At 37.1% G+C, this 24,373-nt stretch overlaps 1 protein-coding gene and 2 long non-coding RNA genes across 3 annotated transcripts in view; 2 read left to right on the top strand and 1 right to left on the bottom strand.

Annotated features, from left to right (window-relative positions):
* Nucleotides 1-396, top strand: part of LOC123867193 — a 2,860-nt gene extending 2,464 nt beyond the window's left edge. Inside the window, exon 3 of the long non-coding RNA XR_006796356.1 lies at nt 269-396. This is a non-coding gene — a long non-coding RNA (uncharacterized LOC123867193). The remainder of the gene's footprint in view (nt 1-268) is intronic.
* The window catches only part of LOC123867197, a 25,282-nt gene extending 24,117 nt beyond the window's left edge, over nt 1-1,165 (top strand). The window contains exon 3 of the long non-coding RNA XR_006796360.1: nt 1,153-1,165. This is a non-coding gene — a long non-coding RNA (uncharacterized LOC123867197). The remainder of the gene's footprint in view (nt 1-1,152) is intronic.
* LOC123867176 (T-related protein) overlaps nt 1-22,729 on the bottom strand; it is a 23,503-nt gene extending 774 nt beyond the window's left edge. The window contains exons 1-7 of the mRNA XM_045909100.1: nt 22,522-22,729; nt 13,670-13,838; nt 6,060-6,180; nt 4,566-4,709; nt 2,266-2,542; nt 1,249-1,365; nt 165-507 (exon numbers count right to left, since the gene is read on the bottom strand). Of these exons, the coding sequence (XP_045765056.1) occupies nt 165-507; nt 1,249-1,365; nt 2,266-2,542; nt 4,566-4,709; nt 6,060-6,180; nt 13,670-13,830 (1,163 nt within the window). The 5' untranslated portion in view covers nt 13,831-13,838; nt 22,522-22,729. The remainder of the gene's footprint in view (nt 1-164; nt 508-1,248; nt 1,366-2,265; nt 2,543-4,565; nt 4,710-6,059; nt 6,181-13,669; nt 13,839-22,521) is intronic.
* Nucleotides 22,730-24,373: the final 1,644 nt, after the last annotated feature.

Below are 24,373 nucleotides of genomic sequence, written 5' to 3' on the forward strand. Positions count from 1 at the left end.
GTGAAAAATACTTGAATTTGGAAACGGTAGGTATGTACCCACATAATTATTGTGTAGGTATTTTTATTTGTTCATTTGATCAACCCTCAACTGTCAATCACGCAGATCAGACTTTTGAACTCTTGGATTTGGACTTGTGAATAAACACAAAATTACGTATTTACCCATTTGACCAGTAGGAAATATCTTCGATTGCGTGGTGAGCATACGGCGCGTAAGCATGTTGATAGTAAGGTGAATGGTGTTGTGTGGGCGCTTCGTACTGCAGGGGGTAGAGCGGCGCTGGTGCTGCAGCGGGTGCGGAGGAGCTCGTGGGCGGCGTGGGCGCGTACTCGATGGGCGCGGGGTACGCGTGCGGCGGCGTGCGGTACGGAGCTGGGGACGCGTTCGGCTGAGGTGAGCTGCTCCCTTGCGTCGATGTCCAGTACCCGCTGCTTGCCGCCCAGGTGTAACTACCACTGCTGTTGGCTGCCGCAACCGATGACCGCTCTGCATTGCTGTACGTTGCTGTAAAATGAAACAAGTATAGGTACATATTTAGGATATATTGGGAGTATTTACGATTTTGTCTAATACACCTCCTCCATAATACGTTTGTATGATTATTATTTTCCCTTTTTATTGTTCCGTAGTAAGTCACAACTCTTTTAAAACAAGCTGTAACATTATGAATATAGTACACGGTTATAGAAAATATTACTGCTACACAAAAGCATATTTAAATTTTGAAAAAAAAAAAATCTGTGTACCTCCTGAATATGAAAAGCACGCGTCGATAAATAAAGTTTGATTTATCTTCTCGAATGATAAATATGTTTTTTATTTTAAAATCATTATGAGACAGATTTAGAAGTTTTGGAAAAAGCAGTCGTTTAAGAAATGATTGGCAGAATTTTCAGCAACTAGCCATTCTGCGAACCCTACCCGATACATGTTCTGACGCGCATTTGACCAGTTTTATACAAAGAAACAGAAACTATTTATTAAAGTCATTCTCAATAGCAAATTTTTGTTTTCTTGAGGTAGCGTTTCTTAGGCACAGAGCCTTTATATAATATTATATTATGTAGAAAGAACTTGCACGACACGAGGGACGCGACGTGGCGCAAGACGCGGCGGGCGGGAAACCCGCCACACACATCACATCGAAAGTATATATATGAATACCTACCCTAACTATTTATTGGCTAGAAGGTCATTGTTGGCGACATATTTCCGCCACTCACTTCTGTATAAAATTGTTCTTACCCGGTGGCGACAAGGTCCGAGGTCTTGAAGGCGGCCGCGGTGGGTACGGCGCTGGCCTTCTTGACGAAGAATTGCTGCTACCATATAGTGACTGAGACGTAACGAACCAACCGCCAACTATAAACCAAATTAAATAATTATATTATTTAAGCTGATCTCTGCACACGCGGCGAAATTTTCAAATGTTTTAATAGATCCGCCATCATAACGGGGAGTATTTTGAGAAGTTATTTGACCTTATTTTACCCTATTTTTTCTGCAACCGCACCGCACATAACCATAAGCAATATCACCCTTTCCATCTAGGCGTCTGATGCACTTCGACTATCCGCTGGGTCATTTTGCCACCAGAACCAACTCCCATTTTTACTTCCATTACATTTCTACAGGGGGTTATTCAAGGGGTGGATCAACAAATTCGTGAAAATGTTCATGGGCGGCGGTACAATCACTTAACATTAGGTGCCCTGCCTGCACTTTTGCTCGCTTTAAAGATGTATACTTACCACGTTCTTGAATATCTTCAAGGAAAGGCTGAGCAGGTATCGTCTAAGCAAGCGGTATCAAAACTAAACTTCATCATATTTGCTTTTATCAGATATCAACGTCACTAAGCGCAAACCCACCACTTTCGGGTAAAAAAAGTTTGTCTGTGTTTTCATTACCTAAGCGTTAGCGTATCGTTCATCCGAATGTGCTGATTTATTACAGTTGTTTTTGGCACTTGCCTGAAGGTTTCCAGTAGCACCTATGGTGGTAGAATAACAGCTATAAATATGTCACAATCGTAATCACCTCTGATTGGCTGGCGCTCGCTCACTATTGGCTACAATGGATTGTTGCAAATGGAACCTACCATAAATTCAGCCAATCACAACAAATGCGATTGTAATAATGATTGATGCAGGTTTTCGGAAATCAACCTGCTGGTATTACTGATAAAAGATGATGCGATCACCCATGCGATGATTCAGCTAATATTAGAAAAGTTTTAGGAAAAAACTTATGGTTTCTTACACTGTGGATACTGATGAGGAGATGAGCTCTGCTGTGGGTAGTGGCTTCCAACAAAATCTCTCTGATAGTATCCCTCTGGTCTCTCCTTCGCATCCAAAAAAGCCTTAGCGAATGGATTGTACTTGATTTTGAGTGACGTTACTTCTTCGTTTTGGTACGCGGTTACTGCTATGAACTGTGTCTCAGGAAACGGATAGGTCATAATGCGACGGAGATCGGTGCCTACTTTCACTAAGTGAACTCTAGGCTCGTATTTGTGAAGAGAGTTCAACATTATCTGGAAAAAAAGTTAGGTAAGACAAGGACATCTTAGATATTGCTCAGAGCTCTTGCTTATGCCCGTGACTTCGTCCGCGTGGCCTACTTAAATTTCAAATCCTTATTTTAGCCTTTAAGGGGAAAAATTTTCAAAAATTTTTTTTTAGCAGATGCCTACGTTAAAAATAGCTATAAGAATTTTTCTTACTGAAACTTGGCTAAGCACACGTGCCGTGTGTTTTGATCTGCATGCCCAGCCTAATCCGTCTAGTGGTTTGAGCTGTGCGTTGATAGATCAGTCAGTCAGTCAGCTTTTCCTTTTATATAGATAACTCAACTAGGAGAGGAACGATTTCAACTCTGAGATTTAATGATTATTATTAATTATACGACATATACTTATATTAGACTGCACCTTTTCTTCCAAACCTCCGAATTCTATTTATCGACTCGGAATAATATTGCTAAGAAAGGATCATCTGAGCGAACTCGAGGTAGATTAGCTAGTTAACAATATTGTAGACTATTTATCACAAAATTGAAAATTTTGCGAATAAATATAGACAAATACGTATTCATTGTGATGGACCATTAGTGCCTTTATAATATTAATAAAAGAAGAATTTAACATAAAGAAGATCAGTAAACATAGCAATGAGACAATAATTATTACAAATGATAGTGCGTACGACCACCCGCTAAATAGTTGGTAAAGCTACAGATTTCACACCGAGCCGTCAACATATGGATCTGGATATATCAGATGTTTGCTTTCATATTCATTCGCACCACATTCGAGCGTGAGAAATGGCTGCTTGAAATAGCGGTAGCCACGAAACTGAAGCAGAGTAACACCTCTGTATAACTAGCTTTCTATTATCGAAAATTAGTATTCTGTGAGTTCTTAGTACTGTTAACGTTTCGACTGATAAACTTATACACACTCTTTTAAGTATGCATGAGGCTTGATGGGCTTGAAGTTTACCTTTACCGAAGCAAAATCGAAAATCGTTTCTGTCTTCGATAATGCTTGTCATGCAAATAAGACTATACTTGATTGTGTATGGAGGGCATTAAAAGAAATGTCTGAGCAAATAAAGAAGTGCCTATGGATAAATGAATTACCAGAGTGAACTAGAATTATTATAGCATCTGCCAGATTTGATATTAAATGAATAGTAGGTAAATATAATATGAAACTACTTGTTTAAAACCAAATAAGAATTAAGTCGGTACGCTGAAGACACTTTTACTGACTACAGAACCGTGATAGCCTAGTGGTTAAAACGTAAGCTTCCTATTCGGGAGGCTGGGGGTTCGATCCCGGGCATGCACTCTAACTTGTGAGTTATGTGCATTTTAAGCAATATGTATAAGTATTACTTGCTTAAGAGGGCTCCTCCGTCACTCGTTTCATACAATCGTAGTTCCAATTTCATTTGAATACTAAGCAACCTAAGTCAATGAAGTTTTGCAGACATATTCTAGAAACTAACATCTATGTCTGTGGTTTTCCAGATTTCTGTTAAAATATTCGGTTTCAAAGTTACGCGGTCTTAAAAAATTTCATACCAATCTTTGAGCCCCTGTAATTTTAAAACTACATATTTTTAGAAAAACTAAAACACCACAGACTTATGAATTTTTAGAATATGTCTGCAAAATTGACATAATGCGTGTAGTTACGTCTACGGGTTCACGTCCGTCACTACGCACGTGTCACGTGTGCGTGCTGCATATGCAATTGGAATGAATCGGCCATTAACGGTGAAGGAAAACATCGTGAGAAAACCTGCGTCCCTAAGAGTTCTCCGTAATGTCTCTGGCCAGCGTGGTGGACTATGGCCAAACCTTTCTCCTTCTGTGAAAACCCGTGCCTAATATTGAGCCGGCGGCGATAGGTTGATCATAATGATGATGATGAACTACTTTAATATATCTATTTCAGAAATGATTGATCTAAACAAAAGAGATTTTTTCAATTGGTATAGTTGAGTACCATAATACGGGTAGAGAGCTACATGAATATATTTAATACCAACCTGTCCATTTCCATTAGTTTTGTTTGTTAGCTTCACTTTGGCAAAAGATATGGGTTCTTTCATCCAATGGGCTCCAAAATTAGGGCTTTCTGGATGTATGTAGATAGCGTTGGATGGCGGTACCTCTGCTTTGCCTCCAGGGACCTAGGTACATAGTATTCAAACGTTAGGTACATTTTTTACAACCTACCTACCTAATCGATGAAGAGTTTTGTAAAAGTAAAAAGATAGGCGTCGATATCGCTGCTGGGTTAGATTTTAGACAGAATTAATAGGTACCTATATGTGGCTATTGTAAGGTTATTTTTAAAAATTGATTTGAGTTGTCAAAAATAATATAAAATTATTAATTTATCTAATGCAGGTAGTTTGATAAAATCGATATTTGGCTCATTCGATGTCATACAATCTGTTGCTAGGAGGCCAACAAGATTGAACTTGCATAAATACGGGTGTTTTGAAGGTTTTAGTTGAGTCTCCTTCTGAGATTCGGAGCGATATCGCATATTTTCGGTATTTGAATTGTGAACTGGATAATTAGATGTTGTGATAGCAATCACGCTCTAATTAAATTATTTATTTTGGCCTTAGTTTGTTTAGATTAAGACTCTCGGATAACCTTTACACATTGAACTTGTGTTTTTTGTGTTGGTTTTGAGAGGACATTCCAATAATCCGATAAAAATATTTAAATAATACCTGCTTTTCTGAGTGACGCCAATACTATGTATTTGTATAGTAACAAAATGCGGTCTACTTTATGAAAACTTGTGTAAGGTAAGTAAAATTTATATTTAATCTTATTTTTCATTTTCCATTAAACCTATGAATCAATCGATATAGAATGTTAGGAAAGCCGCGTTTCTGCGGCGACAACAGAAATCTGCACTTTGTTATTTTGCATAAATCACATACAGATTTCTGCATTCTGGATGATCTATTGCTGTAAAAAATCGTGTGTTAACGAAAAGAGCTACCTTTATTTTACACACGTAAGCCTTTAGTCAAAAATTTAAAACTCGATTCTATAGTTAAGTATGCAACAGAACAAACAAAGACGAGTCGTAAAAATTGATTCGATGTTGTAAAATGAGCTTTAAAGCTATGTTCAGATGACAGGCCTTAAGCGCGCGTTAACAAAACGCACCCTTACAAAACGAAAAGCTTACGGCTACTAGAGTTTTGTATGAGTTCTTTGAAATCATAGATTTGCCGTACTTACTGCCTTTCAGTTGAATATGCGCTATTAACTAATTTTGACGCTTTTTTTTGGATTGCGGTCATTTTGAAAGCTGATAAGTCTCTGTCTTCGTATTAAATGTAAAATACGTTTAAGACAAAGTTTTTTCCAGGTTTATCATTGTCAAATGCAGAAATTGAACAAAATTTGCCAACGCACGCTTGTGCGTCATTTACTTAGGTACCTAGTAAGTATATAATCGCAAAAACGTAAGGAGCGCTTAACCCCTGACATCTAAACATACCCTTACTCACCCATTCGCCGTTAACGTATTTCCAACGGTGTGTGTCGACTTGCACAAATTCGAGAAGAACAGTATACATCGCCGTCGGGTCCAGCCCACTGGCAGTAACTTTTACAACTGGGAACATCCGTCTGAAGCAAAAGATAATAGTGAACACTCATCGCATTTGTTTGTAGATAGGTAGGTACTTTTGGTACTGTATAGATATACCTAATACATACTTACCAAATTTTTAACCGGAATTTACAAACAAACAAAGAAATTAAAATGTATTGTTATATATATTGAGGTTAAGAGTCTAGGTTTTACTAAGCTATTATACTGATCGCGGTCGTAGTAGCTCATATAGGATAGTTTTTATCCCGAAAGAAATTAGGACTTCTTCGGGATGTACGGGATCTTTTTATCAATTTTGCTCAATATTTCCATCAAATCTGAACAGATTTTCACAAAATTTCTTTTTTTACAAAGTTTGGTGAAGATTTTATGTACAGTTCTGGAAATAGAGGTTGGAACTCTTCAAGGAGTACCAGCGTTTATCAATTTTACTCCATAATTCCGTCGAACCCGATTTTTACCATTCTATTATTACAACGGTTAGGTTTATTACAAAGATTTGGTTTAGGTATCTGCAGGTTAGTACCATGTAAGTTTGGCAAAGATTTGATGATTAGTTTCGGAAATACAGGACCGAACTCCTCAACGGGTAACAGCAAATCGATCGCTATCGTTTTTAAAGCAGACTTTTAACCGTAATATTATATATTATAACATTTAACTTACAATACATTTTCATTTCTTCTTTTTTTTCTCTATCGTCTGGCTTTACAAAGATTAGCCAATGTCAAGTTTGTTGTTATTTGTAACAAGTTAGTTAAACTATACAAGTATGGACCCCGTCTGTGCCGGCGCTACGCACAGCACCCCCTTAGAGCGCTTTCCAGACAGTTTTAACAAAAAAAAAAAACACTCCAAAAGTCACAACACGCGCGCCAGCAAACTCCACCACAGACGAAGTCTTTCATTTCTTTCCTTTTAGTATCTAAAAAGTTCGATTCCGGTAAAAAACATTGGTCAATGCAATTCAATACGGGTTTCATTGTATTCAGATTCCAGAACATTTCACGAGGAACAAACTGCCGCGGCGGATCAGCTAGTATTAAGGTGCCCACGCACTCGAACTGAACTGCAACTGAACTGCGCGTCGCGTCAGCGCCCCGTACGATATTCTCTCCAGCCGCGACGCGCGGCAGTGACGCGCTACGCGGTACGCGCGTCGCAGCTGGAGAGAATATCGTGCGGGGCGCTGACGCGACGCGCAGTTCAGTTGCAGTTCAGTTCGAGTGCGTGGGCACCTTTAGGTATCTGTATCGTATGCCACTCAGGACACTAAGGCGCAAGGCACACCAGCAGGACCACCGACATGTATTGTACTTAACATGTCGGTAAACAGGACCGAGGTGCGGCGTTTATTAGTTGCTACGAGTATTGTCATCCTTTGGCAAGTTCTTGGCATATTTGTTTTGGCAAAAAAGTGGTTGTACTCGGAAACTGCAGGCGTACCTAACCAAGGCGGTGCTCGGCCCCATATTTTGTTATAGTTATAATCTACCAATTTAATGTACTACCTATAGTATACCTATACCTATACCTATAACTATAGTACCTGTCATAAATTAAACAATTACCTACGTTTATATTAGACAATATTAAATTCCGTTTTTATATTACAAATTGACATAACATTGCGCATCATATAACCGTAAAGTCGAGTAGGTAATTTACATACAAGGTTTATTAATAAATTAATTCTAAGGTAGGTAGGAGAATAACAATAAAATGTTGCATTATTTTGAAGAGCTAACCTTGATTTAGGTTGTGTATAGATTAGGTATTTTTTGCATAAAACTTAAGTAGTTTGTTTAAGATACTATGTATTAGAGATTAGAAATTTAAATAAGCTATTTTAACCTATTCTAATTACTTACTTACATGTATTTATTGTGCGCTCTAAGATGTAATTTTGTACTTACTTACTAGTTTTATAACATAGCCTGTAAGTTCCATTTGAGTGGAAATTCCTTTATGGAGCAATAAATGTCTTAAACCAGATCAACATTTAGAATCTATAGGAAAAGAATTTGTTTAGTAGCCGTTTGAGTGGTAATCAATACAGTATTATCATCAATACCTACATATTACATACATACATATTTAGGTATGGTTTACCAATGGAGCAGATTTGGTACTATAGTTTAAGCACCTATGCCAAAAATAACCAGACAGTTTTAGGTATTCACTTAAATTAATAAAACGACATTGCTTCGTTATCTACCTCAGATCAAAAAAAATGATTGTAGGCTTATTTCGTACTAGAGGATGCCCGCGACTTCGTCCGCGTGGATGTAGTTTTTTGAGGATCCCTTAGTAACAGACTACTGTTTAATTTTCCGGGATAAAAAGTTGCCTTTGTCAATAATAGGAACGCAAGGTACCTCGGTACCAAATTTCATACAAATCGGATAAGCGGATGGAACTCTTTGATTTTTCGGGTTAAAAAGTAGCCTATGTCCATCCCCGGGATATAAGCTAACTCTGTACCAAATTTCGTCAGAATAAGTTAAACCGTTGGGCCGTGAAAAGGTAGCAGACAGACAGACAGAAGATACACTTTCGCATTTATAATATTAAGTATGGATTATTATAATGATCGAAATATCGATAGGTAATCCAAACGCATCATATTAATCGTGGTGTACCTATGTACTTACCCGTTATTAACATTATAGATATAAATAATATGTCAGATTAGAAATTAGAATATTTGGGTAAACCACATTAAATTGGTACCTACTACCTACTTAGTTTTAATTTGTGGTAACCTAAGGCATCATTCGCACCAGAGCTTTTTTTAACGTCCGTTAAAAAAGCGTTTCAAATAGGACAATTATTGTATTCCCAAGTATCTGTTCACACGTCAACGCTTTTTTAACGCGCACTTTGTATGTTTAGCGCAATGCCGGGTTTTAACGCAACGCTTTTTAACGCTCGTACGAATTAGGGCTTCAAAAACTTAGTAAGTACCTATGGTTCTTTAACAGACTCAGTAAAAAAAGTCAATGTTCTAAAAATTAACATCCGCGTCTATTGTTTTTCCAGATTTCTGTAAAAATGTGTACGAGTCCAAAGATTTACATACAAATCTTATGATTTTCATCATTAGAATCAATGTTCGAAAGTGTCAAAACTTCGTTACTAAATTGCTAAAAAAATGAAGAACAAACGTACCTAACTACTGCTTTAGATTTATCTAGTGTAACATTTTAAGAGCAAGACAATAGGTAGGTACGTCAAGGGTAGAGCATGGCTCGGGCGGTACCATTTAGACGCCCTACGTTAATGAGCAAGACCTACAGTGTTAATAGCTGAAAACTGGCCGCCCCTCAGCACCCTGTTAGCACTCGCGAATGTTACTGATCACGTACTACTTATACAAGAAAACATAAATACAAACACTCACAGTATAGATAGGTGGTGTAGTGTCTATAGATTGAAGGTTTTGTCATCAGTATTATTCATTTGAATATTTCATTAAATTATTACTTACTTAGTAAAACCTCAATAGTTCAACAGACAGGGAGCGGCCTGCGATCCGAAAAATCGGAGGTTCTAAGTTCAAACGTTTGTGCTAATTATATTCCTATTGCTAATTCAGTTTTACACAATCTCTAAAATAAACTCAAACGACAGGTCTAAATATATTGCTATCCTTTTCATAATGCTCCCTGCGGGAAGGGTAGATTTAGACCAGTTGTTTGATATCCTGTGCAAAAAAATAGCCACATTGTCATACCTGCCTATGTCTGCGGCGGATGTTTGACTAATTTAGTCACATTCAACGCGAAGAGCATTGAGAAACTAATGGTCACGGGGTTTCTTTCCGATCTTGCCGATCGGAGGAAAGAGACCCCGTGGACGTAGACCAAGACATCATTGCTCTGGCCAGATAAGAGACCCTTCTGCAATGTCTTCCGTACGGCTTCCAGCAGAGAAACATGGCACATCATCGTGAAGAAAGTGATATTTTGAGGACGCCACGGTCCTTAAAGCTGAGGAACTGACGCGAGAAGACCAGCGCCTAGCAAAAGCTTAAAATTTACTCTTAATTGGATAGTTATACCATTACATACATTTTAAACCGAAAGTTTAAATATTATAATAAGCATAAAATATACAGGGTTTTGGTATAATTAGTATATAATAACGACACGTACCCATGCTACTTTGATCTGATAAATATGTACAATGCTGAGGTAAAATGACGAAATAAAATTATAAAAATTTCCATAATGTGCCCTAACTTAGGGCACGTTAGGGTCAGGAAAACTTTGTGTGAAAGGATTTTCGAAAATTCAAGTCCTCGAATTCAAGACTTGAATTTTCAAAAATCCTTTCGTAGTGGGCGCCTACGTCAAAATATATTACATTTTTTATTATTTATTAATTATTAAAATAATTATTTATTAAAATAGCATTATTAATAAATTAAAATTATTATTTATTAAAATAGCATTTAAATGTATGTCTTTCAGCTTGATTCGTCCAGTGTTTTCAGGTGTGTTTTGATAGATTAGTCAGTCAGTAAGTGAGACAGTCAAGTTAGATATTTAACTAGGTTGCGATAGTCAACAAAAACCCTTACTGATAGAATACTAATAACTGAAAATGTTGTAAATTTTATCAGATTATGCGTCTTTGGTATGGTTTTCAGAGTTATACATAACAAACACCCAGCTTAAATCTTTAAATATCATCCATACTAATATTATAAATGCGAAAGTATGTCTGGCTGTCTATCTGTCTGTATGTCTATCTGTCTGCTACCTTTTCAAAGCCCAACAGTTTAGCCGATTCTGATGAAGTTTGGTACAGGGTTAGCTTATATCCCGGGGACGGACATACTTTTTATCCCGGAAAATCAAAGAGTTCCCACGGGATTCCTAAAAACCCATCCGCTTAACCGATTTTTATGAAAGGTACCGAGGTAGCTTGCGTCCCTGTAATTGATATAAGCAACTTTTTATCCCGGAAAATCAAACAGTTCCCAGTCACACCAAACAAATCAAACAGTCTTTGAAAACCTAAATCCACGCGGACGAAGTCGCGGGCATCCTCTAGTATAAATTATTTTTAAGGCACATACCTACATTCCTATTTTGTCCAAGGCTTTTAAGTTTAATTCGTCATAAAACGGGGCAAGTTAATTAGTCTCTACACATTTAGAACAGCTTAATGCCTCACTTAAATATACAGTAATCATACTCTGGCTATAAACTATATTGTAAGGCATATTGTTCGATTTTATTTCTTACTCATTCGCTTCAATGTTGTAGGTTGTTTATAAAGCGCAAGTTCTCTCAAAATGAAGCATACGTCAGTACCTCAAGGTAAATATTACCTGTAGAAGTTATTTAGATAGGTAGACACCTGAACTCTTGGAGCTCTATTGCCTGCAATCCTTAGTCCTAACATCTTGAGAGTAAAAATCGGTGAAAACAGGACTTTGTAAGTAGGTACCTATTCAAAAAGCGAGTTTTCTTTAAAGAAGGAATAGAAGGTATGAAGTTTATCTATTTTGGCTCGCTTAGCTTTAGTTGAGTAAACGAAAATAGCTAGTTCGCCATTACTTCACTAAAATATTAATAACCCCCGACGCGACGCCAAAAGAGAGTTATAAACATAATAGGGGTTAAAGTATGAAATTGCCGTTTTATTGTAATAGGTACTTCGAATTGACATAGAACCTTCATGGTTTGAGATTTTTGAGTGAAACTTTTTTCATACGGTACCTATGTAGTTCTTCTTTTAAAAAATGTGCAACATTCGATTATCAACTTTCAGTTGTTTTTTTTATTCAGCTTAGACAATAAAGATGGATACTTCGAAAATTCGTGTGATTTTTGAATACGAGTTCCGACGCGGAACTAACGCGGCAGAAACAGCTCGCAATATTAATGTTGCGCTTGGAGAGGGGACTGCTAATGAACGCACTGTGCGATTTTGGTTTAAACGCTTTCGTGATGGAAACTTCGATTTGAAGAACGAACCACGTGGAAGACCGCCCACACAGGTGAATAACAATGATTTGAAAGAGATGGTGGAAGCCGATCCGAGCCAAACTACCCAGGAATTAGCGGCATGGTTTAACGTTACCTTACCAACAATATTGACTCACTTGCGCCAAATCAATAAAATAAAATATGAAAATGGGTGCCTCATGATTTGACTGATCTGCAGAAAGAAACGCGTGTTGAAACTTGCGTTGCCTTGTTGAATCGATACAGAAATGAAGGAATATTGGATCGAATTGTGACATGTGATGAAAAATGGATTCTTTACGATAATCGTAAGCGGAAAATGCAATGGTTGACCCCAGGTCAAACGCCGCAACAGTGTCCTAAAGCAAAGCTTACCAATAAAAAGGTAATGGTAACTGTTTGGTGGTCTCAGCGTGGTGTTATTCACTATATCTTTCTCCGATCTGGTCAAGCAATAACGGTAGATGTCTACTGCGCCGAACTCCGAACAATGATAGCGAAACTAGCAGTGAAACAGCCCCGACTTATGAATCGATCTTCACCATTATTGCTCCATGATAACGCGAGACCTCATACAGCACGAGAAACCGTTTTTACTCTACAGGAACTGCAATTATAGAAACCATTCGTCACCCTCCATATTCGCCAGACCTTGCTCCAACGGACTACCATTTTTTTCGTGATTTGGACAATTTTCTGCGTGATAAAAAGTTTTCTTCTCAGGAGGCAGTGCAAAATGCTTTCACACAGTTTGTCGAATCTAGATCACCAGAGTTCTATCGCAAAGGCATAAATGAGCTTCCTATTAGATGGCAGCAATGTAGGTATAGATAATAATGGTAATTATTTTGAAAAAAAAAAACGAATTTTTATTTTTCAGTACAATACGGCAATTCCCCTAATATTATGTCTTAGTGTATCTCTTATTATTATTCACTCAGTCAATAATTAGAGATTAGCTTTAAGAAAGCGTCATTTAAATTCGTTCGATGGTATGGATTTCCCAGTAGGGCCTGCCAAAAAACGGACTAAAAATATTGATTGTTTTTGAAAATCTTGCCATACAGCCGCCCGCGCCGCCGCGGCGGCTGCGTACTGAAATTTTCTCAAAAAATTTATAACCAGTGTCACTTATGATAAGAATTTTAACCATGCCACGTACATCCAAATCTGTTCAAGTTTTTTTTTTGCAGGCAAATTGGTCAAAGCATAGATTGACCATTTGCCGGAGTAGTTGTTATATTGTCACAATATACATAATACTACCGTCGTTTATGGCCAATCTTTGCTTTGTTCCGTTTTCGGGAATTGGTCTTTTTGGGGTTAAGACTTCTGGCAGCAATGTGCAATTCTACGGAGGTAAATGCTGTTCAGGTATTTAGACTATTAGTAGAATAAAGAAACTTACATAAGTACATGAATGCTGAAAGCATTACACTCCTTTTTTGGACAGCTAGCGGTGTAAAATCGTTTGGAAACTTGACAATCAAACTCGCGTTTACGACGCAGGTTTTAAACTCACCTTCCGTTCTTAGTGACTATCATTTCGTTGGTAAGTGTCTGAAAACGGACCCACAGCTCGCGGTCGTCGAGGGCAACGTTGACCTCTCGTTCGCGACCGCCGCGCGATCCTCCGCCGCCCACTGTAGGCTCTACTGCACTTAATATGTGCGATGCTGCCATTTTAATACCTGCAAACAATTATAAGTTAACAAAATATTAGAAAGTATAAGTGTTTTAAATGTGTTTTATAATTAATAGAGTTAATTTAACTCAACTTTCTTACTCTTCTCAACTTCTATGTACTTAGGTAAATTCTTTATTGCACACCACAAAATATAAAAGGTTACAAAAAGAAAAACTGAAAAGGAAAGTACAATAGATTTCTGTCTGTTACTAACTGACTGATAAATTAAAGCCAAAGTCAGAGATAAATCATTCAAAATATCGTAGGTGACATTGTACACTTTTTGATTGTCAATTGTTGGATTTGTAAGATGATGTAATGGTGATACCTAATTAATTACGTAAACTTAAAACTAAGGCTTAATTCGCACGATAGAACTCAAATTGAACAAATGCATTCCCAAGTATCTGTTCACACGTCAACGCTTTTTTAACGCGCACTTTGTACTGTCAGCGCATGCCGGGTTTTAACGCAACGCTTTTTAACGCTCGTGTGAATGAGTGCTAAAGCTACGAGGGTTCCAAACGCGCCCAACCCCGAGATTACCTAGCCTACCTAGGTTGCCACGCGTTGAGGTTGTATATGTATTTAAGGCGATGAGGTTTCGGGCATTCACCTAGCTCATTCAATGCGCCTCTGCTCTCAAGTCTACAGTTATAACTGGGAAGTTAAATTGTTAAATTGAAGTTTCGCCGTAATAGCCGTATTCGCTCGGTACTTTTCCGAAGTACATTTCCGAAATACTTTTCCGAAGTACTTTTGCGAAGAGGTAACCCTGATCGCTGAGCGCCTGCGTCAACAACCAACAGCATTCATTCAACCAACAGCAGTCATTTGTGAAACTTTTTTAGGGCAGTAACCAGTTCGTTTGTCGTTTGCCCATCCCCCTATTCCTGTCTATTTATTTTCCCATTCCGTCGGGGTATTCTCCCGAACTTCTGTAGGCATCTGTTCCTTACAATGAAATAGCTTCGCGAGTTGTATTGCTAGATTCACTATAGGGACCAGCCTCGCTACCCACTTCCGTCTTCATTGCTCCCTCGAAGATTATTGGTAGAATAATTAGAATAATTAAATAGTTGACACCCTCCTCTAGCTCGCTTTAGAACCTCCTTTTCTTGGCATTACTTTTTACGATTTTTTATGTAGTTATGAAAACCTATTATAATAATTGCAATATGAAAACTCGATTTAAATTTTTAACAACAGATTCATTTAGACTTTACAGTAGTTTAAGATAAACTTAAAATATTTAGAAAATTAGAAGAAGATAATTAATTTTGACGAACGAATGATATTTACGTTTTACCTATCTATATGTCTATATAACTGAGTTTAGTTTGGTTCCGTACCTAAAAAACCGGCCAAGTGCGAGTCAGACTCGCGCACTGAGGGTTCTGTACTCAGGTATTTTTACCAACATTTTGCACGATAAATCGAAAACTATTATACATAAAAATAAATAAAAATCTGTTTTAGAATGTACAAGTAAAGCCCTTTTATAATATGATACCCCACTCGGTATAGTTATCTTACTTTGGAAATTGAAACACATTTTAATTTTTTTTTTCTGTAAATTCTGTGTGTTTTTCATTCTGTAATCTGAAAACCGCGAATTAGTGGTTACATACCACAAATTCGCGGTTTTCAGATTTATTCCTTTATAAGAGCTACCTACCTGCCAGATTTCATGATTCTAGGACAACGGGAAGTACCCTATAGGTTTCTTGACAGACAGATAAACAGACAACAAAGTGATCCTATAAGGGTTCCGTTTTTGCTTTTGAGGTACGGAACCCTAAAAAGAAAACCCTAAAAGGAACACTTATAGGATGACTTTGTTATCCAACTTTGTCTGCCCGTCTGTCCGTTCGTCTATCTGTCCGTCCGTCCATCTGTCCGTCTGTCCATCTGTCCGTCGTGTCTGTGAAGAAAACCTATAGGGTACTTTCCATTGATCTAGAATCATGACATTTGGCAGGTAGGTAGAACACATAGCACAAGTAAAGGAGAAAAATCTGTAGGTAGGTACATCACGAAAAAAACTTAAAATGTGTTCACGAAAAAATTAATTTACTATATCACATGTAGGTAGATGGCGCAGTCCGTGATTAACTTGCAGTGTTCTACATACACGTGTTAGATATATGTATATCTTGTATGATGTTACGGAACCCTTCATGTACGAGTCCGACTCGCACTTAACCGCTTTTTTTTAAATAAAGCTAGTAGGTAGGTATGTAAAATTAAACACGTAAACTTTCTAATGGTGTAAAACTACTTTTTTCTTAGTCGCAAAACTGGTATGTACCTATTAACAGATTCAAATTTGTGTAAAATATATAATGATGTGTATGTAAAATTATACGTTAGTGTGAGCTTTCACGAATAAAAGATTAAAACGTAAACGTTGCATTTGCATACATTGGTACCTAGTAGGCATCTACCTACGTAGGTATAATAAATATAATTATTGTACCTAATATGAAATGCTAAAGCTTATATACGAAAGCTTAAACAAACACACTTGTAATAAACAAAATAGAACATCTATCTTTCAAGTTTGAACCGAAATCCATACTCCATAGATATTATTATAAATGCGGAAGTATGTCTGTCTGTCTATCTATCTTTTCACGGTCCATCGGTTTACCTGATTTTGACGGGCGCGAAGATAGCTCGCAGCCCAGAGACGGGCATGGGATAGATTTTATCCCGGAAAATCAAAGATTCCCCACGGGATTTTTTTAAACCTAATATCACGTGGACGAATTCACAGGCATCATTTTGTACAGGGATATCTTGTATCCCGTATATGGATAGGCATAAGACTTCTATCGGGATTTTCAAAAACCTAAATCCACGTGAACGAAGTTGCGGGAATATCTTAGATGTTCCTACAGATGTATGTACTTTATAGTAGGTAGGAACATAATAGAGTTATATAGTACCTGTACACCTACGTAGAGTTGTGGCGTCATGGTGACTTTATCCTATGTAGTGATATTGATACCTATATACGAAATCATATTATACAAAATCACGTTCCTAGACGTGGCTTAAAGTAAAAGCTTTCTTCAAAAGTGATTTGAGAGTTTAGTTAACATACAATTAAATGTAGGTACTACTCTTACTTGATGCTAGATAAAAGTAGGTACACTATTTTCTTTGTCTCTAACTTTGTTACTTTGGTTTGTTTTCTTTTACAGTTACATTAAAGAATTTACGTTGGTTCATATCGTAACTCCACAACATTTTATACACAAGAGAGCCAGCGTGCGGCACTTACGTATAAAGGCACAGTAATTACAGCACTAGCGAACTCAACTCTAGCGTCATTATTCATCATTTTACGACTCCATGAGGTATAAATATTTAAGTTGAGTCGTATACATGAATTGCGAACATTTTCTTTTTAATGGTAAGTTCAGATGTGGTGTTCGAGTAAATGGTTCCCACTAGGTACATCTCCGCACGATAACCATTACAAAATAGGGTATAGTGCAGCATAGGTACCGTGTAAATATTTATCACCTTTTAATTACGTGTAATTACATCGATACATTATCGATGCCGGCACGGCCCTAACTCCGACCCCAATATAAACGTGCCTCGATCACCACAAGTGGAATGTCGCTTAATCGCTTTGCAGTGCCGTCGTTTTACTGATCCCTATAAAATATTAAAGATAACAACGAGTGGCTCTGAATGTCGCTTCGAAAGGAACTCGGGATCCATGATTGAAGCTTTATGACTGCCGCTTTGATAAATGTAAGGCTAGTGGTGTCGAGGCGCAATTGTCCGCGAGCGAAGCATACCTATTCGTGGTGCGATGTGAGGCGAGAGGTGCTAATTATCAAATGCAAGACTGAACGAACCGAAATTGAAACTATTGAAACAATATAGCTCGTGTTGTCTTTTCCAATTTCAAAGTTTGCAGAACGGCTGCGTAATGAAGGCCATAGAGGCTATGCAAATGAAATGATGCCGAAAACTCAAGTAAGTATTTTTAATGGTCTTGCGTCATCGACGTTTCAAACTTGAATTTTTATTATCACTTGGCATGTATAACCGCCAGCCTTGATATGTTAATCAAACAATAGACTAAAATCAAATAACGCAACACATGATCAATACCTACCTGAGGTTTGTCTCAACAAATAAATTGAATTTTCTATTGTTGACACAATATTGTAATTGCTGTGGTGCCATAAACATAAATTCTTGTCTGGCTTGTCCCGAATGTTGAAACGGCGAATGATGAGATAGGTAAGTAGGTACTTATACACATTTTATAGTAGGTAATGTAAGTAAGTAGGTATATTTTAACAACCATAAATACCTAATAAAATGAAAAAATACTTATGTAATACAAAATCTCATACCTATCTAATGCTTGAAAAGCTGATACTGCTTTTTAGATACCATTCGATTCGGAGTAATTCGTCCTGGAATTATTTGTTGGTCGCGGATTTAGATGTGAGCGCGTTGATGTCTTTTGTATGAATTATTTTTTTGCGCTTGATAATATAATAAATTTAATGTGAGTAATATTAGAATTCATTATTTTAAAAATTGATCTAAATTAAGAATGCCTGATTGCGTACAATACAACGCCACCCTATCAACCTGTATTGAGAAGTGAGCTATTTTATATCCCCTAAAAATATTTAATGTAAATATTCAAATTCGGAAGCCGATAACCGCAATCAAACTTTTTTCGGGGATACATTTCAATTAAATTTTATTCCTCAATTCTGAGGTTGTCATAAAACTTTAGAGTTTGACGAGTGAAGCCCATTGAGGAACTCCGAATTGATATTAATTCAAATAACTCGGGTTAAAAAGTCAGGGTTTTATGTGTGCTGTAAAAGTTTATTGGAGGGCTTTGTGGTGAAGCGGACGCGCCGATAGGCCTTCGTGCCCGATGACGGAACCCGCCGCCGCGCGCCTTTGTGCTGATCCTGCGCCGCTCGCCGCGCACCCATACTGCGCCCGCGCCGCGCCGCCCGGTGCGCACGCATTACTATACATATTATATTTTCTACTTTGTTTACTTACTACTAAATTAACGTACTAACGCTTGTGTGATAAACGTATTTTCTCTGAAATATACCTATTGAATTCTGAATTGGTCCAGAATACAAATCGCACTTTATAGGGACTAAAACTTATTTCTTCTTTAAAACGGTCTTGAATGACTAGATAGGTACTTTCATCGACTCTTAAAACAGAGGCCAAATAAACAGTAGCGTCCGTCTGTCACAGCTAATTTGCTCAAAATTTACTATTTGGTACACATATTATGATTTTAAGTTGCCCGAACACGGACGTGTAACGTTAATAAATGAATTTTGAATAATATGATCACTTTTGGTTGTAATTTTAAAATAAACTAAATCTCTCAATATTATGCCTATAAACTTACATATATTCATTATAATATGGAACCCTCCCCACGAGTGTTCAATTCGCGCTTGTCCGGTTTTTTTATGAATTGCAATCAATATGTTCATTAGAAGTTATAAGATTCAGATTTTAGATTAAGGATAGGTCCAACCAATCCTTGATCTAAGGCTCTTAAAAGGCTCTACAAATTCATCACAGTTGACTCGGAGCTACCTCGTTTCGTCTGACCAATGGATAATTAAACTATCCGCTGATTTATAGTTGAAAACATTCATTTTTACCGACTGCGGTTAAGCCAAAAGGAAAGGTAATGATTTTAGCAGTCTACATAGTATGTATCTATGTAGGTATGTACCTATCCAGATTCTGTGTGTTCCTCCGTAGCGGCTGAAGTATTGGGCTGATTTTGATGAATGAGGTGTCAATTGATTCGTTGTAAGGGCCCGGGTGACATAGGCTATATTTTATACGAAAAAAATTGACCTCGCGAATGTGACATCAAAAAAAGTGGGGGTCTCCAAAAATATTTTTTTGTTATTGTATCGAGTGGGGAGTTAAATGAAAGAGGAGAAAATTCTGAATTCATGGGTACAACAACATTAAAATACACCAAACGACAGACAAATAATTTTACTCTAATATTTCAGTGTTATTAAGACGATCGCAGTCGGGTTTTAGTTTTCAACTTTATCTTGTTTATAGGTCGTTGAAACATGTAGGAATGCCTTTATAGCATACATATAGCAATTCCAAGCGCAGAATTTTTCTTTCCATATTTAGGTACTATCCTAACTGCAATTTTGCAGTCACCTTGCATTTAAGCTACCTAGACTCTAATAGACCCACCCATGTACCTTCCAAAATTTATGGAAAAAATATATATGCATAGGTACGCTATCCCAAGCTCTTCATTGTGGCATTGGTTTCATCTTTGAGCTTACCACCTAAATTGCGGGTGACAAGCACCACTTTGCATCTTTTTGTTTCATTTCAGATTTTGCTCAACAACTACATATAACGATGAACAAACTATTCACAAATAAGTAGGTATTTAGGTAAGTAGGCGTTTCAGAAGTTTGTTTTAAATCGAGCCAGTCTGGCAGGAGGTTGCCACGATAGGTACCGTCTGGCAATGCATATGTCTGGCATCCGAGGTTTCTAATATTACTCTTCCGAAGAAAATAAGGCACGCACTGAGGCCTCCGTACTCGGGTATTTTTCCATCATTTTGCACGATAAATCAAAAAATATTATACATAAAAATAAATAAAAATCTGTTTTAGGATGTACAGGTAAAGCCCTTTCATATGATACCCACAAAATAAGATACCTATACCAAGTATGGTATAGGTATCTTATTTTGAAAATTAAAACACATTTACCCCCGTACACGTTCCACGTAACCCCAAATTCGCGGTTTTCAGATTTATTCCTGTACTTGTGCTATAAGACCTACCTGCCTGCCGAATTCATGATTCTAGGTCAACGGGAAGTACCCTTTAGGTTTTCTTGACAGACACGACGGACGGACGGACGGACGGACGGACGGGACAGACAGGCAGACAGACAGACAAAAAAGTGATCCTATAAGAGTTCCGTTTTTCCTTTTGAGGTACGGAACCCTAACAAAATTGACTTTATACTTTGATGTAGATTTCATAAGTCTTTGTTACGTTAGGTATTTAACTACAAATCTTTTCGAATAACAACGTTGTTAAATAACTTATTGACAGAACATAGTGATACCTATATTGATTTTATTAATTTTGGCCGTTAGGTGACCCGAAACGCCTAGCAGTTTTACCTAAAATTAAAGAATTATTAAACCTATCATACTACAGCTGGTACCATATTATAATACCTATCCAAGCAATGCAGAAGACCCACCACAAGTAGGTAGTTTTCACCATCATTTGGTTTTTATAAAACACATGCTGAAAGTTCTACGAGCTTCCGGACCATAGAAAATTAAGGAAGAAATAATTTGTACTTATTGTAAGTAAAAATGTTCAGTTTAAAAGTCGCTTTGAAACAAACTTCAATTTAGGGCTTGCTCTAAGCACTGACAGATACGTAGGTAAGTACATATATTGTAGACGACGCGACGACGCGACGGTACAATGCCTAATACAATGCCTAATAGAAATAATAATAATTTATGTAACAATTAAAATAAGAGTTGAAGATGACTGATGACCGTAGACCCTCTACGGTCATCAATACTTAAATTAGGTAGGTAGACAAAAAGTACGTACACAGCTACCTATTTAGGCCTTTTTTTTTGTTAACGGGGGAAAACTTTTACTTATTCAAAAGTCAGAGTATCGACGAATTTGTGAGTCCCACGTCAAACTCATTATTTTTAACCCCCGACCCAAAAAGAGGGGTGTTATAAGTTTGACGTGTGTATCTGTGTATCTGAGTATCTATGTATCTGTCTGTGGCATCGTAGCTCCTAAACTAATGAACCGATTTTAATTTAGTTTTTTTTTGTTTGAAAGGTGGCTTGATCGAGAGTGTTCTTAGCTATAATCCAAGAAAATCCGTACAGCTGTTTGAAAGTTATCAGCTCTTTTCTAGTTACTGTAACCTTCACTTTTCGGGAGTGTCATAAATTTTTAATTTACACTTTCATATTTCTAATTTCTTAAACTGGGCGTGCTTATATAAAAATCTTTACTTGATTTTCAAGTAAAGATTTTTATATAAACTTGTGCCATTGACGGTATTTTGTCGTATTAGTTTACAACTTGCGAAAAACCAAATTAAATTAGAATTTCGCGGGCAGACCCGACGTCCTAGGTAAGGCATCGGGTTATGTAGGGCTTTTACCTACTAAACTCTAAAACCCCCTCGGTGGCCACCCTCAGCGCAAAAGTATGTACCTATTAAAAGGCTTAAAGATCTCGCATATTGGGAGGCTTCGAGATCTATCTTACCTACTATTTAGTTTCATTCACTCTTATGTATTTCGCACTTCTCTGCTAAGTTCTGTAAATTTACAAAATCAATAAATTTAAATCCAGAAAAGGTACGTAGTGTCCCGTCCTTTAGTGTGGCTCGTCTTGTCAGGAGCACTATTTATATTTTTATGTAGGGTATATTCTCTTTTAAATGATACATCTGTAGCTCTACCTGCACCGGGTCAGAATGCAGATTCTATAAGAATCTATTTACCTATTTGGTATTACTAATGATAACAGTAAGAAAAGCAGCTAAGTTAGTAGCTAAGTACCTTGATAGGTAGCTAATAGAAATAAATTACTTCAAATGCTTACCGTTTTAATCAATTATTGTTAGTCCATGCACAGTTTAAACATTACAAACATTTCAGTTCACTTCACTGTCCAGTACACTTTCGTGAAATTCAGACAATTACTTTCATAAGTCATTCAACTCAAGCACTCAAATTTAGAAGATCGCAACCGATTTCATAAAAGCTGTCTATTTGTCACATAACACAAATCAGTGCTGACGTGCCAACTGCATGACCAACTACCACAAACTCGACCGCACTACACCTCATTAGCATGTTTACAAAATAATATAACCACTACCTTACACATCGCATCACTCAACATTGATCTGTATTCCTCGAACATAAATCAGAAGTTGCTTTACCATTTTAAAGGTTTTTCTAAGAGTACAACTCACAAAATTGAACCTCTTGTAAACTGAAACAGGGTTTATTTTTCCGTTATTGTCGGTTAGACCTGCAAGCATTGAGAAGTTGTTCGGACTCCGCCCCCAACGTATTGACACACATGGCGATTGGCGGCAATATCTGACCGTTTCTTTGACAATCCTGCGCAACATCAGTGTGGTTAGTCAATTATATAGACACTCAATAATTCAATAAAGTTCGACTCCAAATGAACTTTATTTACCGTAGCAGAAAATGTGTTTGATTTACATTTTAATTTTCCGACACTATTATTTTTATAACATGTCGTTAAAGATTAGTTTTAGGTTAGACGATTGTTACTTTAGTGTGAAGTTATTTTGTGTTTTTAATATACTTAATATTTCAGTTTTTAATAGACTTTTCCAGTCTTAACAAATGGTGACTCTACATATATACTATAGGTACCTAGGTAAATACTTGTCTACAAATTATTCTCTACATGCCTAAACTATTGCTGGGAAAATCTTCCAGCAGTGGATAATTTTACCTAATAATGATTATTATTAGGTAAATAAATAAATATATATTAATTACTACCTGCAGATGACCGCAACTTCACCCGCGTAGATTTTGTCCCGAGGAAATTCTTTGTTTCTCCGAGATAAAAAGTACCTTATATCCATATCCAGAGTGCAAGCTATGATTGAGCTAAATTCAATCCAGATCGGTTCGACATTTGAGCGTAAAAAGTACCTACCTAAGTATTTAACAAACAAACAAACAGACAGACAGGCAGACATACTTTCTCATTTAAGTACATCTACATAATATGTATAATATTAATGGATCAATTAGGTAGGTAAATAGGTAAATCTCTGGGTCTAGTTGGGAGTTTAGCACTTTGTCAGACGACCGTCTGAGCCCAGACACACTTTCGCATTTTGATAATGTATAAAGTGTGGATTTCTATACATACTATACTCGATACTTACTTTACGTACCTATAGCATAGAGGGACCATAAAAGCAAATAGAGTTCAATTTTTTAATTTAAGTGTCTAGGCTTGAGGGCGAAATTGGCGAACACACATGCTTTCGCTGTGAGTCCAATTTCTTTTCTTTCATTATTCTAAAGCAAAGGGATGTTGGTATGTAGGTACAGTAAATAGATACCTAAATGTTTTTTCCAAAATTCTAAATTGTCCTTTAGGTAGATGGCGCGGCATGCTTCACTGCCATGACAGTTTGCTACGGTGGTTTAGGCAATCGTAGAATCAGCAGTGTATCATTACCGACTTTAGTACGTTAAAGCTCTTTGGCAATATTATAAATCTATCTTTGGGTTCTACAGAGATTTGGCAGAAGCTAGAGAGGCTTTCAATTTGGCATGTCCTAATGAAGAGCCGGTATCTTTGTTTTCTCAAAGATATGATGAAAGTGCGCTTCATGTGCGTGTTTTGCAGTTGGTAAAATCATCAACTTCTGCAAGAGACATGGACTACACAA

Source organism: Maniola jurtina, chromosome 7, assembly GCF_905333055.1.
Source record: "Maniola jurtina chromosome 7, ilManJurt1.1, whole genome shotgun sequence".
NCBI lineage: Eukaryota > Metazoa > Arthropoda > Insecta > Lepidoptera > Nymphalidae > Maniola > Maniola jurtina.